We start from the raw sequence: 16,967 nt of genomic DNA, 5'->3' as shown, positions 1-16,967 counted from the left end.
TTAAATATCATGAGGATATGCATAATATTCATTGGATTGGAGATATAGCTCATGCTACCATACCTGCCTTAAAAGAATAAGGTCGTGCATTTGATCTCCGGTACAGAAATCGTCGTTATCATCATCATCACCTATTCAACAAGTACATCCAGGAATTTTAATAATCTATTGACATACTTCATTTTTCACTGAGATACAAAGATTTAAACTACATAGAATGCATATACTAAATGACTCTTTTGTGAGATATCATATTAATATTTTCAAGTTCTATTCCCTGAACAGCAATTGTAATGCAGGGAAATATGAGAAAATCAAATGGTGAATATTTTTAAAAGATATAAAATTTATTATCCATTTTAAACTTTGCTCTTCACTTAAAAGTTGAAATTCACATCAAAGACAAACCAAGCAATCTGGGAAATTCATGAGTCTAATTTATTTCACTTAACATCACATCCTTTAGATTTCTCCATTGTCCTATCAATGTCTCTAATTTACTCTTTTTTTTTTAAAGTAGCCCATTGTGTATAAATATGACATTTTCTTTATCCATTCATATGTTGACGGCTATGAAGACCTCTTCTCAGAGTTAGTTGTTATGTGTTCTATTGCTAGAGAGATCCACATTCACAGGTTCCTGTAATGAGACGCCTTACCCTGCTTTTGGAAGATGCCTAGAAGGGAAATAACCAAATCAAATGGAATTTGTAGGTTCATTTTCTGAAGAATCTCCTTGCTGAATTCTGGCTTAGAGTAAAGTGATCCTGAACTGAAAGCATTTCTCACATTATCTCTTTCCTTGAGATTATCTCTTTCCTTGAGATTATCTCTTTCCTTGAGGTTGTGAGTGTGGGCACTTTTACCCTAACAGTGAAGAGGTGACACACACAGGTCAGGTCATCCACATCTCACGTGGAGAATCGTTCATGAATAATGCTTGTCTTTGAAGTGAAACTTCAGGACAACTATGCAATCTGTTTCTAGCATTCCTGAACTATGTAGAAATGCAGATTTTTTTAACTGAATGTCTAATTTTAGATTTCATCTTAAAGAGAAAAGAAATAAAATTTCAGAATGAGATAATAGGCAAGTAATGTTGTAGTCAGGGGTTGTGCAGAGAACAATTAGAATCACAACATGGAGTTTATAATATTATTTTTATAATGGTCACCAGGAGTTAACACAAGAAAATGCAGGAAATCTATCTGCAACACCAAAGACATAGATATTTAGTCAAGGGCCTGAATCCCACAGCAATGTCTCACAGGAGTCCAGATGAAGACCCAGAGCTCATGACAATACGTCCCATGAGTCCAGCTGGAGGCCCACAGCCCACAAGAAAGACTCACATCAGTCTCTTTTACGGATCCGTGCCGGGAAGGCCCAAAGGTCAGCGGTGGAAGCCAGAAAGTCCATGCCAGCAGGATGAAGGAGCTGTGCTGGTGGGATGAGGGTTCTACGCTGGAGCCGAGAAGTCACACTCACAACAAAGACCAGGGCTGTCCTGAAGGCACCACAGCCATCCTCAGCGACACGGAGGCCCCGAGCTCCTCCGATGACAAGCACAATCAGGTACATGTCAGGAAGCCAGCATGAGGAGCCCATCCTGGAGGCCAAGCAGCACAGGTCTTCCCCTCCGGCACCAGGAAGCGATGCTCAATGTAAGGACCAGAGCTTCTCCAGGAGAACCAATGGCTCAAACAGCAACTCATAGGAGAACCCACAATGCCTCAATGCCTTAATGCATAGCTTCTCCTTCTCCACGTCTCTATTTATGCTGGTAACTTTCCTCAGGGGGAGCATCTATGCTCAGCACCATGCTGATATAATCCAACTGGCATTAAACTGACCACCAGTTTTTAATCCATAACAAGTAATATTGGTTAATAATATACTGTCTATGATTATCATTAAATTAGTTTAATACAAAGTATAGATATATAATTTTCCAAAATATATTACTGGGAATAGTTGTCCTCAATAAGCTATGAGAGATTGGTAATAGATCATTGAACTATCACATATGTACAGATATATGTGTGATATATATATATATATATATATATATATGGATGAAGAAAATGTATATATACATATATAAATGTATATATATATATATATATATATATTATTTTTGGCTTTTCCTTCTTTTCTCCTTTCTTTTTCCCTTTGAAGTTTTTTCCCTATTTTATATTACCTGTTGTACATTTTGGAACTTATTTATTCAAGCAATTTATTAAAAATAATGTTTTTTATACAGCAAAGTATTATTTCTCCGCTCTAAGGAAGGCTAAACTCGAGACATTTATCAATAAATGGATACAACATGAGATTCTTCTCATAAGTGACATAAACCCAACTTACATGTGTAAACATCATATTGCCTCCCTACAGTGAAAGCAGGTACTTTCTCTTCTTGAACTCAGATCTTTTGACATGACAGACATTGAACCAAATTTCAGGCTTCAAAGATAAGATTTTTCTCACTGGGCTAGTATCTCTACAAGTAATGACACAGCTCAAAATGCTCTTCATAGCTCCCTAAAAAATCACATCAAGACATTCGAGGGTGTTCCTGACATTGAAACCTCCACAGGTGAGAAGATGCTACACCAGATGCTCAGTTTCTCTCGCGAAACTAAACTATTTCAGTCCTCACTTGAACCAGGAGCACTTGTGTGATAAAGAGTTGTGTTACACGACCTGAAGGAATTCTCACTTACTTGCTGAAAAATGTGACAATGACGCCCCCTCTTGCATTCCAATTTCTTACTCATGTACGTGAGTTTGGAAGGAACCATCTGCCCATATCCTGCCTTCCCTGTCAGTTGCTGTGCCTATAGCATGGCATCTCTGTCTCCTACAAAGAAATCTTCCCACGGCCAGGGACTGTGGACCTCTCCTTCAGTTTCCAAGGAACAATATGTTACAATTGCTGGGTCTTTTTTTTCACAGAAGGAAAGATAAAAGAAGTCGGTCCACATTAAACTATACATAGATCTGTTCCCTCGGTGTGGAGTCCCATGAACTTCAGTGATGACACAGACTCCTGAATAAGATATAGGAATCAAAGGTTATTGTAAACCCAAATATTGAGTACAGTTATCCAAGTATTATAATCCTCTTTCTAGTTTTCTTCACAATCCAAAAAGTTATATCTGTAATCCCATTGAAATGTTATTGGAATCCCAGCAAGTTAATTCCAATCTACCACCAATCCAACCCACGATGAGAGTGAAGACAGCAAGACATGTTCCAAGTTAAGGACAGTCAAGGGGTCCTAAACCCAATCCCATCCCCATGAGGACATGCAGACAACTGCCTGGATCCTAGGGCTCCCCCAGCATTTATTATCTTGTGAAGAAGAGGGGTGGCTCAGGATGAGTGATAGTGAGAATGTTCAGGATTACTGAGTAACTTGAGTTGGGTGGCCAGGTGCAAGATTGGCATCTCTGTAAATTGCCGAGATAAAGATATGCAGAAGGCTCAATTTACATAATCCAATTAAGGTAGCAGTGGAATTCTTTGGCGGGCTATCACTTCAGTTTGTGGTATGCAAACTCTTGTGCCCTGGGAAGTAATAGCCTCCTATTTTAAGGCTCTGGTACCCAGTTGACATTCCCAGAGCTATTATATGCTCTAACATCTCACCAGCTCAATCCTGTATTGTGGAGAGCACCACACAAGGAGCAAACAGGACGCTCTGATGGCTATAGACTTTGCACAATATTAGCACCTCGGGTGGCCTTATTTGCAATGCTCAGAGCCAATTGAAGAGAGACAGAAATACCCCAGCCAGCCTTTTACATATCAGTATAAGGAAGTGAGTCTCCAACTAATCAAAGTCACAGCAATTGTTTTGGATTCAAAGCGTGTCACTGGAGTTGTCTCCCACAGAAGGATTTTTTTGAAATGTTATAAAGTACAGTACAAATTCCAATATATCATTTTGATCAATTACATATGCATATCTGCAGTCAAATAAGGTAAATTTTTTAAAGGGTTGATACAGCTTAATGAAAATGAAGCTATATTGTCCTGCGTTCTCCTTAAATCCAATACATTCAGAAAGTTAAGTAAGGAAATCAAAGTGGGTACTATAATATATCCTGCTACTAACTTGATTTGAAACCCTGTATTGCTCTCACCATCTTGTTTTGACTGATTTTCCTCTATTCTGTTTTGCTTGATAGAATCAAGTTCAAAAATATAGGCAACAACTGTGAAGACAATAAGATTCATTATGACGCCCATTCTGGTTGACTATTATCTTCTTTAGAAGTCCTGCAATGTCTCCAATGTTTTGGTTTTATTGGTCTTGTTCTTTACTGTTTTGTTCAATTTTATTATAACTGATGATATAGGCAATTCTTTTTAAGATAGCAAGAGGCATTATGGTAACCATTGTTGATCACCTTGTATTATGTTTTTACATTATATATTACGTCCACCCTTTTGATTTGACTGACTCTGTTCTGTTATGTCACATTTGGTTTTACTCTCTTCAAAAAAAAGTAATAAGAACTGTGGGACTAATAAAACCCAAAATGTGTAATTGTTATTGTACAAAAGAGAGGAAAAGAAAGTGCTCTAAAGGATATAACTGCATGCATATTTAAGTGTATAAGATAGAAAATGATATCACAGAGTTTCGTTGGATCACTGAACAGAACTGTTTGTAGTCTCACTGTTGGAATGTCCACTTTATATGCTTTAATTTTGTAACTTGAACCAACTATTTCTAAATGACAATATGTAATCTATTAACTAGTGATTTCCTACTGTTTATTTTTTTTTAAATTCTATATAACTTGTACCCTTTTTTCTGCTTTTTTTTCTTTTTCTCCTTAAATAAAATTTAAAAAAAAATAAAGTAAGAAAATACACACACACAGAGGAGACAAAGAATCACCTTAAGACCACTCTACACTCAACACGTTTGGAAATGTTATTCCAAAGGGAATTCCTGATCAGCACAAAGTGGACAAAATACACAAGTACCTAGCAGGGCCTGGTCACCCGGGGGCCATCTTCCGTCTTTTGCAGAGCTGAGGATTACTGAGTCACAGGAAGGAATTTGAGCTGATGAAGCTTTTATCGTATTGCGAGTCACACGTCACATTTTTGGAAATATTGCTTCTCATCTGAAGATACATTTCAGGTTTTTGCAACACATCCTGTTTGTCATAGATGGCCCGTACTTGAAAGTTTCCGTATCTTAATGAGATTAGGAATAATCGAAGCTTAAACTGTACTGCACAAACGTCCTTAGGGGATATAAGAGGAAAGTCTAAGGTTAATGTGCTACATGCAATGATATTTACTTTTCATTCCTGACTTCTGCAGGGAAGACAAAGCACAATGTGTGTTTCCTAAGAGAGTAGATATTAAATTACTTTCTAAATGTGAACAAGGTGCTCTCCATTTGTACATATCGTGGCTTGAGACGTCAGTATAGTATGTTAATGGGATCCGTATGGCCCACACAATAGTCTACATTGAAATCTGCCAACATTCTAAAACAGAACCCACACTTACCTCCTAAATTTTAAGGATGAATCTCATGTGAAGGACATACATTTTTTCCTCATTTGCATTATTTTTTAAAAAAATTTATCAAAGCAAAACATAAAAAAGTAGAAATAATACAGAATTTCAAAGAAATAAACAGTAACAAATTACTACTTGATAAATAACATAGTGTGCTATTAGAAGTAGTTGTTCAAGTTACAAAATTAAAGCATACAAAGTGGACATTCAAACAGTGAGACTGCAAACAGTTGTGTTCAATGATCCAACAAAAACCTTAGTAATATTATTATCAATCCTACACACTTAAACGTACATGCAATTATATCCTTTGGAGCACTTTCTTTTTCTCTCTTTTTTACAATAGCAATTACACATTTTGGGTTTTATTATTCCTACAGCCCATTACTTTTTATGCTAGAGACACAATGTGATATTTGTAAATATGATTCTTATTTATTTCACTTATGAGGACACCACAAGTTGCCTCCATTTACCTATGAAGGCCTCAAGGTCATCCTTTTTTATAGCTGAGCAATATTCCATTGTACAGAAATATCACATTTTTTCATCCACTCTGAAGTTGGGCATTTTGGTTATTTCCAAGATTTAGCTATTACAAATTGTGTTGCTAAAGAAATACATTTCTTCTCCACCTGCGTGCAGTTACTCAATGTTAGAAAAACGATACAATCAGAATAAGGTATACAAGATTTTCTCTTTATTTTGCTTGTTTCTACTGTTTTTTCAAATCCATCTCTTGTACTCTCTGTCTGTAAAAACAATGATACTACGATGAGTCCTTACAGGTATTTTTAAGGATTGATCATACTGATTCTGTAAATACCCCTGAATATTGCAGAAACAATGATATTATGGGAGTTTGACATTTTCTATTATAAACAAATATTTCAAATTAAAATCAAGTGAGAAATCGAGTGTGCACACACAGAGATACAATACACAGATCCCCTAAGATTTCTGTTTGTATCACCCTTTTTTGGAAAGCTCCCATTCTCAGTTGCACGGCTATGACCACCTCAAGTTCCTGACTGTCAAATGTTGATTTTTTATTGTCATTTTGACTTTCAGGAAGAGCTGGGACTTGCAGGTGACAAATTCAGTGACGAAGGTGGGCAGGGACCCATCGTCAGACTTTTACAAGTCTCTTGGTGTTGACTAGCAACATTCAGAACGTTTGATCAGAATTTCTAGACACCGATGAAGGGGATTCCAACACCAGCCGAGCTCTGTCTTCTCATCTATTTCAAGATTGGTGTTAGTGACAAAGTTCATGCCATTTATTGAGGACAAGTGCAGTTACTGTATCTTTATAATCTATGTCTCTATTAATGTCACATTTATTTATTTTTCACAGTTAATACTATCTTCAAATTTAGATAGTGTAGATTGAACGGTACATTTCCTGACTTGCTTTGAGAATGATTGTCCTCGGTTGATCTAATTTGCCTTGAATGTCCTTTGAAACTTTTAGAGGACGGTTTGCAAACATTGGCTTTCAACAGCAGGAGAGAAAGAATTACACTCCACTACAAGAAAGGAATGGCTGTTTTTAAAAAAAATTTCTTTCATTTTATTCCAGTAATATATTTATAAGTTACTATAGGAAACTGAACGCAGGATTTTAGCGCTAAAATATATCGCCAACAATTTTGCATATGTCTTTAACAATATTTAATCAGGTTCCAACTAACTCATAAGATGCCCAGAGTGGATTTGAATCCACGAACCTCCTGCCTAGTAATCTCTGCTACTGAAAGCTTCTACCATGAAACCCACCCTAAAGTGAGTCTCTAAACACAGACTCCTCTGTGTGATGTCCAGATAATGGTAAATCCCATTCTGTGTTTTAATTTGATGCATTTACATTGTGCATCTCTATTCCTAGAACGTTAGTGTAAGCATTCTCTCTGGAAGCCGAAGAAATAATACAAACATTATTGGTATATATTCTCTGCTTCATCTTTTGCGTGTGCTTTTGAGATATAAATCACAACAACACAAATGTCCTTGAAATGTCACTTAACATATTTTCTCCTCCATGTGCCAAAAATACCAGCTATTCAGGTGATATTTTCTTCACTTGACAGTAATCTCATTGACGGTAAAGCAAAAAGTCCACAAAACAACTCTATCTCTGCCAAGCAGGAAATTTCGGAGCTTAAGGTCAGAGGAGGAGCCATTGGTAGACCAGAAGCCGTGTACAGAGCCGGGCTATAACAGAGGCATCGGCTCAGATTCCCCTCAGCAGCTCACCTGTCCTGCACTCCTGCCAGAGGAAAGGCCGCTCCAGCATGATGCAGATTCTCCTCCTCGCGCTTGCTGTCAGCCTGGCGTGTGCTGACTCAATCGACTATTCAAAGGTAACACGGCCAAGCTTGTCTCCGACGAGCTTCTCCTGTGTGTATGTGTGTGTCTGTGTGTTATCCTTTCCCAGGATTCATCATTCTATCTCCATTCCTAACAGAATCTCTTGATGTCCAAACCTTTTTCATCTACCCGTGAGATTCACATCCACATGAAAAGCTCAGTGAAATGTCAGTGTTTCCACAAAGACACACATTTGACTATTTCAAAACTTGTGAATGCTTTGCGTCCTTCCTGGATCCGAGTCAGGGCTATGACTTCTTGCATGATTTCCAAGCGTGAAGGGGTCAAAATTCAGTACTGACAAGTCAGACTAGATTTAGTTTTGCCTGCTGACTTGAAGTAGGTGCCATAAGTATGATGATGTTAGAGAGAAACCAAGAAACAAATCCACTCATCTTTCCAGTGGGATCTGTCTTCTGTAGGTCCCCGGGAATTGGCGCACCATCGCCATAGCAGCTGATCATGTAGAGAAGATTGAAGTGAATGGGGAACTGAGAGCCTATTTCCGTCAGGTGGACTGTACAGAGGGATGCGACAAGATATCCATTACGTTTTACACAAAGTAAGCAAAATTCACCCCAATCGAAACGATCCAGCTCTTTGTAGGTTGTCTGGTGTTTAGCATGACAGTGCACAATGCGGAAGACAAACTTAGCCTAAAACTTTGACATATAAACATGCACTTGTAATTTTCACCTGCAAACATAGTTGGCCTTTATGTGTATTTATCTTATGAATGTTGATCTTATTGGTACGTTTTTGACATACATAATGATCACATTCATCCTAGGGCATCAGTACCTGTCCGTAATATTTATTTGTACGTCTGTCCATTGATCATGTCCTATGTCTTTGTTTGAATCTGTTATCATCCCATCCTGCAGCTCTTGGAGCATCCCTGGTGAATAACTATAACTTGAAGAGTAGCTTAGCGTGTAAGGATTTTGTCATTAATACCAAGCAGAAAACATTTGTAAGAAAAATAGAAGAATGACCTCTGGGACAGTAAAATAAGTTAATCAGAATAATACACCAAACATCCCCCTTGATATTTACAATTCTATGCTTCCAAGGCCCACAGTGGCTGTGACCTGAGGTCTGCAGCCATTTCTGTCTGTCCCAATAAGGTCAGAGCTAAGGACATGACAGGAGCACAGACCACTGGTCTTGGCCGGAAACTGGCAAAACCAGACAGCCAGCAGGACACCAGGAACCTGGCTCACTGGACCGTTACTAATCACCATTTTGAACAGCCATGCAGGAGAGCAGTGAAGCTTTTATGAATCAGAGATGTGAAATCAATGTTACCGTGAAATCCTTTAATGTCTTGAGCAGCAAATCAAATGCATCATCAACACCGCACGTCGTAGCAGTGCGCCAAATCATGGGGGTAAAAAAGCATTTTTTGGTTTGCATTTCAGTACCGATGGGGTGTGTACAGAGCACACAGTTGTTGGCGCAAGAAATGGTGAAAATGATGTTTACACTGTGGACTGTGAGTACCTGGTGTGTAGGATGACTGTGTGACTTAAGGAGTGTATGTGTGTGTGTGTCTGTGTGCATTCATGGGCAGACCCTAACCTCAAGGCTTAGTTACCTGGATTCTAGGGAAACTTTAGCTTGTTACCCACTAAGGCCATCTTTGGAAAGCCACTGAGCTCCTGCCCATTCCCAGCCTCAATGGCAGGGTATTTTCAATATTACATTAGATTCGCGCATGTACGTTAAGTATCAATAAAAACTAGCTGTCACAGAGTGACAGCTGGGCATGATTCACACATATCTCAGTGTGTAAATTCCAAAAAGTTCATCGCGATAAAAGACACATTGCTGGGTCTTCCCAGATAGTTTTTGCCACTAATTTTTGGGGGTGAAAGTGTTCAGCATGCCAAGGAGGGGCACATACAATGTGTCTCGAACTCTGTAATTTTCACACGTATTATTTCTAAAATGTTGGAGGAAAATTTGTGAAATAGCTCCCCTCGTTTGTAAAACTCTTAACCCACTATTTTCTAGTCAGTAATTTCCACATATTCTTCCCCATAAGTGGGAAAGACTTTCAAGAAAGAGACCATTCAGAACTGATCCAGAATCTGTCAAGAATCGTGGGAAATGTCTGTTTGAACCAGGAATGATGGTTTTCAGGGGACATTCGGGACGACATGTCTCTGGTTGTAATAGATGTTTATACTAATCATTTACACAATCTCCATCACGCCTTGTATTATATACAGTTTTCAGGCATGCAAAACTAGATTGAGCTAGTTTAAATGATCAACTTTCTTTCAGAGATTGCTTTTTCTTGGGTCGCATTTATGACACTTTCTCTTGACTAGCAAAACTAAATTATTTATCTATTAAAATGCGTTCAGCAAATAAACCAGTGAATTGGTGTCGAATATAAAAGCTGAGAAGTACTTATAAAATATGCAAAATTGAACTGTCCCTGCAGTGAGCCTAAGTTAAAACCAGATAGAAAAATTATGGCATTAAAAAAGTCTATGATTTAAAATAATTCTCAAAAAGGAATCGTCCAACATTATATGTCAGATGCCAGATATTTCATTGTGTGTATAGAAATGCAGAATATGATTTTCTATTCTGTTTAAAAGTTTTTTTCATTCAAATATGATGACACAGCAGTACAATGGAATTAAACCACAGCTATATAACCTGTATGCCTGGTATTTCCAAGAAATGTCAGCTCTTTTTTATTATGGACTACAAAAGAAAGCGGTAAGTTTTAAGCATATGTTAACTTTACCATGATGTGTTGTCATGTGCATTCATGCAATTACAGTAAATTATCGATTTATATGCTAAGAGAGTGAACAATGCCTGGCACTTGCATAACTGACTTTGGTGATAGGGATTCAAAGATCAAGAGTCCTTCCTGTTCCATCCACCTGCAGCTCTAAAACCCACAATTTTCTCATGAAATGGGACAGTGTGCTAATATTGATGAAATTTGAGGCTGGAAATGTTCTCTGTGTAAAGGAAGTAATATGCAAAATGCATCCAGACCTGTGTGGTGGTCACACTTAATTTTTAACATGTTGGTGGAAGGTTTGTGGAAATAACCTTTGTTGAAGGAATCATCAATGCTAGCATGATTCAACTAAGGGTCAAGACAAGAACGAGAATAAATAAGTGCATGGCACATTTAAAACCATTTTCTCCTTCAATTATAGACGCTGGTGAAAACACTTTCCAAATTCTTTGCAACAGTGATGATGCCTTCGTAATAGGTAGTGTCAACACGGATCAAAATGGACAGACAACAAAAGAAGTTGCAATCGCTGGTAGGTTCTGAAGTGGGTTCTCTGACAGTGAAATATATATCCAGCACCGTCATGGACGTGTTCAGCTGCACGGGGAGTCAGGCTTTGACATTATTTCATTAATTGAACTACCTTGAAAACGTGTGCAAAATGCAATAAATTCAGAGATGCTGACAAATTGTCTAAGAAAATAAATAGGGGACTGGGGATTTAGCTCAGCGGCATAAGCGCCTGCCTTGCAAGCAGGCAGTCGTGAGTTCGATCCCCGGTACCAATAAAAAGGAAAAAGACCAAAATAATAAAACAAATAAATGTAACAAGTTGACTGGTGTCCCAACTGCCTCTTTAAAAAACTGTAAACAAAGATGATAAATATTCTGGAGAAGCAATATCTATATCTATATCTATATCTATATCTATATCTATAGATAGATAGATAGATAGATAGATAGATAGATAGATAGATAGATAGATATACTGGACTTTGGCTGACAAACTGATAGACACAGATTGGACTGTGTCACCAAGCAAATTCAGAGGGCGCTTCAAATTCACAAGAACACGTTGTTTCTCATAGTCTTTGGCTGGGTTCATTTCAACTTTGAAAACTTCAGTCAATTGCAATTACTCTAACAGTGACAAAACTTCAGCTTGCCAGCCTGTAAAGCAGAGGCGTATCAGAGTCAGCTCCTCAGACACAATATCCTCAGCCACCTTCACATCCTGGATGTGTTTGCAGATCGCATACCATCTGAGGACCCTGAGATTCACCAAACAGATGAGTGTTGGTGACTATGAGTCTTCCGTAGTCCTGGGAACTGGAAAGTGAGGTTCACTGTGTGGACTCCACCGTCTATCACTTAAGATTCCCTGCCAGAGGTGGGAGGGTGACATGGTGGGGTTCACTATGTCAAACCAACACAGTGCTTTGAGGACAGGCAGCACCCTAAGGACCTGTGCTGTGCCTTATCTCTCCTGAAACACAGCCAAAAGAAACTTCCTGACACCCGAACAAGAACAGAAGTTTCAGAAGGCGGTTCAGAATGCGGGTATCCCCCTGGAAAACATCAGATACGTCATCGAGACAGGTAGGGTGACCGCACGGCTTCCCACAGTAATGCGTTTGGAATGAAAACACAGTAGACGTTTCAATTCGGTATCATAACTCTAAAATTATGCTTCATTTACTATGTTATTGTAAAGCCTTCGGTCAGTTGAAGAACAACAATGACCCTTTTTGTCTGTTCCTATCCCGTTCATGTATTTATTTTTGTCTACAGACACCTGCCCAGATTAAAGCTCTCACTTGGGTGAGTACAAACTCATGTCAGCAGAATTGACCATTTTGTGAACTTTTATGAAGAATACGGTGTTTGCCGTATATTCTTGGCACACAGTCCCTCTTTAAATTGTGGTTTTGGATACCGCACGTGGAGAAATCACCTGAAATGTAACACAGATCCAGGGGAACCTGCAGGAGCTTTTTCTCATGTGAACAGGGAGAGTGATTTTTGTAAAATAGACTCATTTCTGCATTGTGAACTATCAGGAGTCTTGATGAATTCCAGAGTGAAACATCAATTTGTCTGTGCCAAAATTATTGGCAACTGCAGATGGGAATCTAGAAGCCATTTATGACATGAATTTATATATAGTCAATGAGTTGTCAGTACCAATATACACCGTGAAGGTATATATTGTCAAGGTGACTTTAGGTACAGGGTCATGCAAAATTCTTTGCTTTCCTATGAACACGGCTCCCGTGGAATCTGCACAGGTCACACGTAGCTGGAGTCCTATGAACTGCCTTGTGTATGACATCCTGTCCAGTTGGTTCCCCAACAATAGATTTTACTTCCATTTCTAGGCTCCTGAACATCATGTCATGAAACCAGTCAGCTACATTTTAACTTCCTCTTTTATGTTCCCAGATGAAAACAAGCAATGTGTACTGACGAGAGTCTTCTCCACGATGTCCGAATCATCGATGTGTGGATCCAATCATCTGTGCTTTCCAATTGTACTTTCTTCTTTCCTATGAAATCATCAGCCAATAGGCTGATCTCCTTCTCCTCTTCTATAATCTGCTTGCTGCTTCTGCATCCTTGTTAATTAAATAAATTGACATCATTTGAAACTCACATAGATCTGACACAAATATTCAGTTTATTGTGCGGGGAAATATATACTTGAATCAATCATAAGATATGGACCTAGGATTGACGAGGAATGAACCAATCTCTGGGTATGCTACGGTGACAGGAAATCTAAATGAATCATGATGGATTTGAGTTCCATGAAATAATGAAAAAGGCTCAAAGGAAAAATAGCTTTGTTTTTCGATCATGAGAGAGATGGTTATGTTATAATCCAGAAACTCTACCTGATTAAAATAATGGGAAAAGGGTTGGACGTTTAGCTCAGTGGCATAAACGCCTGCCTGGCAATCATGAGGTTGTGAGTTCAATCCCCAGTACCAGGAAAAAAAGGCGGGGGGGGGGGGGACATTGCACCAGCATCATTTTGAAGGTTTCTATTTGTATATATTTTTCCCATTTCTGAGACAAGATATCTAATGCTCACAGAGAAGAGGAGCAAATGTTTACCTCATCTAAATGTCCATAGATGTTTCAGTCCAGAGTTGGCTGTTTCCAAGCCAGAGTGACATGGCAGAGGGGATGGCAGTGGAGAAACAGTCCATGCAGGAGGAGCAGAAAATAGGAAATTTGTCTTATTTCTGTCCCTTCCCAATTCATCAAGGCTGCAATCTTAGGGGTTGGTGCCACCTACCCTGAGGACAGGGTTTCCCATTACTGACACACCCCCCAAAATGCTAAACCAAGAAATGACATCATACAGTTTATTCACATTCATACACCTTGGATCCGGCCACTTCTGCAAAAGTCAGCCAACGATCATACGAGGCTTTGAGGGGAAATCTAAATACAAGTCCTCCCGATAACTCACACCAGAGACTTCAATAATTCCAAGACCCCTCAGAGACAAGTAAATAATGCCAACAGTCCACAACAGTCCCAAGATAATCAGCCTACAGATGTTCTGAATGTTATAACCTAAAATGTCTTACTGAACAGAAGTTCCACTATGAAATATCACTAAACATGGTATATAAAGATATAAGAATGCACACTGCAAAAGTAATAAATAGAGATTATGATTGAGACAGAAAGTCAAAAACAGTAAACAAAGTACATAATACCTGTAGGTAAAGCTTAGTCATTAATAAATGTTGCATGGAGACTTGATTAAATTATGAAGACACATAGTGATTGAAAGAACAAAAATGAACTGAAGCATGTATTTCTTAGAAGCTAAGTGTCAGATATGTTGAGTTTGTGTTTCCCACGATTGAGTGAAGAATTCTTAGGAAAGATAGAGGTGAAGAGTAGGACATACTTACGGAAGGAGAGAGAGCCAGAGCCTGAGAGACAGGAGGGGGCCCAAGTGAGGTGCAGAGAAGTCAATCATCAAACCAAGTTTTATACAGCAAAGTCACGAGGTGGGCAGCAAATCATGGGGTGGGTATAAGGTTGGATGAAACTAGTTAATAAGATTACAGCCGTGCCTCCCTGAGTAATGTTGACCAAGTTGGAAACAGGTCGTGTAGAGAGTGTGTGCGGAAAGGGCTTTTTGGGAAGAGAACACTCAGGAGGGCCTGGTGACCCATCTAGGTGACGGACTGGTGTCTCTCTAGAGTTTATTGGACCAGGTCATACCAGTGACGGTACACTGCCTGGCCCTCAGGGAGGCATGTGGGCCTGGTCATGGTGTCTTTATCTTGGGGTCTGGTCTCCAACAGAGTCACCTCCAAACATATCTGTAATATATTCTATGACTCTGTACTGATTCCTTTGAGGGTCGAACCCTGTCTGAGTGCCTAGAATATTTCTACCTGGTGTCGATGTCTGTAATGGATTCAGCAGGAAGAAATACATATATATGCAAATATATAAATCATATATGTAAATACAGATATGTATATACAAAGAGAGAGAATATTAAATTATGAATAAATCTACACAGATAGATGGACTCGATCAACAATGTTTAAACATACTTATGAATAACTATACTGCCCCCTCGGTATTGAACACACATCATCAAGACAAAATTCCAAAAGAAAACCATCTGATTTAAATCAAAAGGAGATGGTCTCACCCAAGAGTTTTCTACCAAAATTCCATCTAATATGTGAGCGATACATGTTTGTCTCATCACTGCATGGAACATCTTCTAGAATTGATCCTACGAAGACCACAAAACCGCTGTCTGTGATTTGAACAATGTAAAGAAATTTGATTGAGTACATTTCATGAACCACGCAAAACAGTGTTAGAAATCATGACAAGAACAACTTGCAAAGTGGTCAAATACATGAAAATTAAACAATCTCCTCTTCCAAAAGTAATGAATCAAGAAAAAATCTGATATTAGAATAAATTTTAAAAGAAATGACATTGCAAAAATGGAAAATGTACTGTAGAGTATACAGTACAAAAACATCAGTACTAAGGAGATTTTATAATGAAGAATACCGAGATGTGAAAAACAGAAAAATTTCAGAGAAGCAACCTACAACTTCATCTCAAGAAGCAGAAAAGCAGGCACACAACTAAATAGAACTTTAGTAGGATACACACAAAAAAAGTAAAAGAGGTTTAGGATAAAAGTGAAAAACATTAATGAAATAGAACCAGCTCTTCCAAAAGATTGACAGACTCGAAAAAATATTGGAGAGAGTATTCAAATATAGGAATTCAGAGTTGCAAAGAAATCTGGTATAAATTCACTACCAGAATCCAAAACGTGGTTAGATATTATTGTGATCTATTTTATTTCAATGACTTTGATAGTGGAGGATACATGAAAAAAAAAAAACGATTACAGTCTGCTCACAAAACTGTACGGATCATAGAAAATCTGAACTGGTCAATATCAATTTATAAGACACAACCAGGAAAAAAAAAAAAAGAATAAAATTTGTCACACTTGAGCACCAGCACTGGACAGCACCTTGGTGAATTCCACAAAAGTATGAAGAAAAAATAAATAATTTTCATTAAGTTATGCAAACACTGTGTTTGTGTAGAAATGTTAATTTTCTTTACCCATTCATCTGCTCATGAGCAAATACAACATTTTCAAGATTGATCTGCATGTATTGGGCTGATATACTTATGAATATGTAATTTTACATGCCCGCTGATGGTATCCACGTGAGATGATGTTTATAGTTGTTCTGGGCTTATAAATGAAAGCAAACAGACCAGGTGAGACAGTATTTCTGGTTGTAGCTTTCTAGGGAATCTCCACACTTATTTCCATGGTAGTTGTGCAAATTTACATTTCTACCAACAATGCAAATGTGGATTTTTCTTTCATCACCTCTAATATTTGTTATAATTTCGGTATCGTTTGCTAGCATAATGGTGTTCTCCTTGGCATTTCTCTAATACCCGTGTGTGTGGAAAAGTTTTTCACAAATTTATTGACTATTTTCTTTATTACCAGGAATCAAACTCAGAATCCTGTGCTTATCACACAGGGTCTATGCCACTGTATTTCTTTCTCAGGGAAAAAAAAAATTACTGATTTATTTTGATTCTTTTTTTTTTTCCAAGGGGAGATGGTACCGTGGATTGAACTCACAACCTGCTGCTTGGTAGGCAGGAGCTTATGCCACTGAGCATAAGTGTCTGCCTACCAATCCGTTTGCTTCTTTTTAAAATAGACCATGTTTTA

General features: G+C 38.3%; 1 protein-coding gene across 1 annotated transcript; it reads left to right on the top strand.

Moving 5' to 3' along the window:
* Nucleotides 1–7,795: 7,795 nt before the first annotated feature.
* Lcncavp2 (allergen lipocalin Cav p 2.0101) lies at nt 7,796–13,269 on the top strand. Its single transcript, NM_001205184.1, has 7 exons — nt 7,796–7,916; nt 8,346–8,485; nt 9,345–9,418; nt 11,115–11,225; nt 12,191–12,292; nt 12,485–12,514; nt 13,136–13,269. The coding sequence occupies exons 1-6, from the start codon at nt 7,848–7,850 to the stop codon at nt 12,499–12,501; spliced, it is 513 nt and encodes a 170-aa protein (NP_001192113.1). The 5' UTR covers nt 7,796–7,847; the 3' UTR covers nt 12,502–12,514; nt 13,136–13,269.
* Nucleotides 13,270–16,967: the final 3,698 nt, after the last annotated feature.

The sequence above is a fragment of the Cavia porcellus genome, unplaced genomic scaffold, assembly GCF_034190915.1.
Source record: "Cavia porcellus strain 051 isolate PalLab524CR breed Dunkin Hartley unplaced genomic scaffold, mCavPor4.1 scaffold_33, whole genome shotgun sequence".
Classification (NCBI taxonomy): domain Eukaryota; kingdom Metazoa; phylum Chordata; class Mammalia; order Rodentia; family Caviidae; genus Cavia; species Cavia porcellus.
Note: the sequence above shows the minus strand (reverse complement) of the source record. Positions and strands in the feature narration are given on the sequence as shown.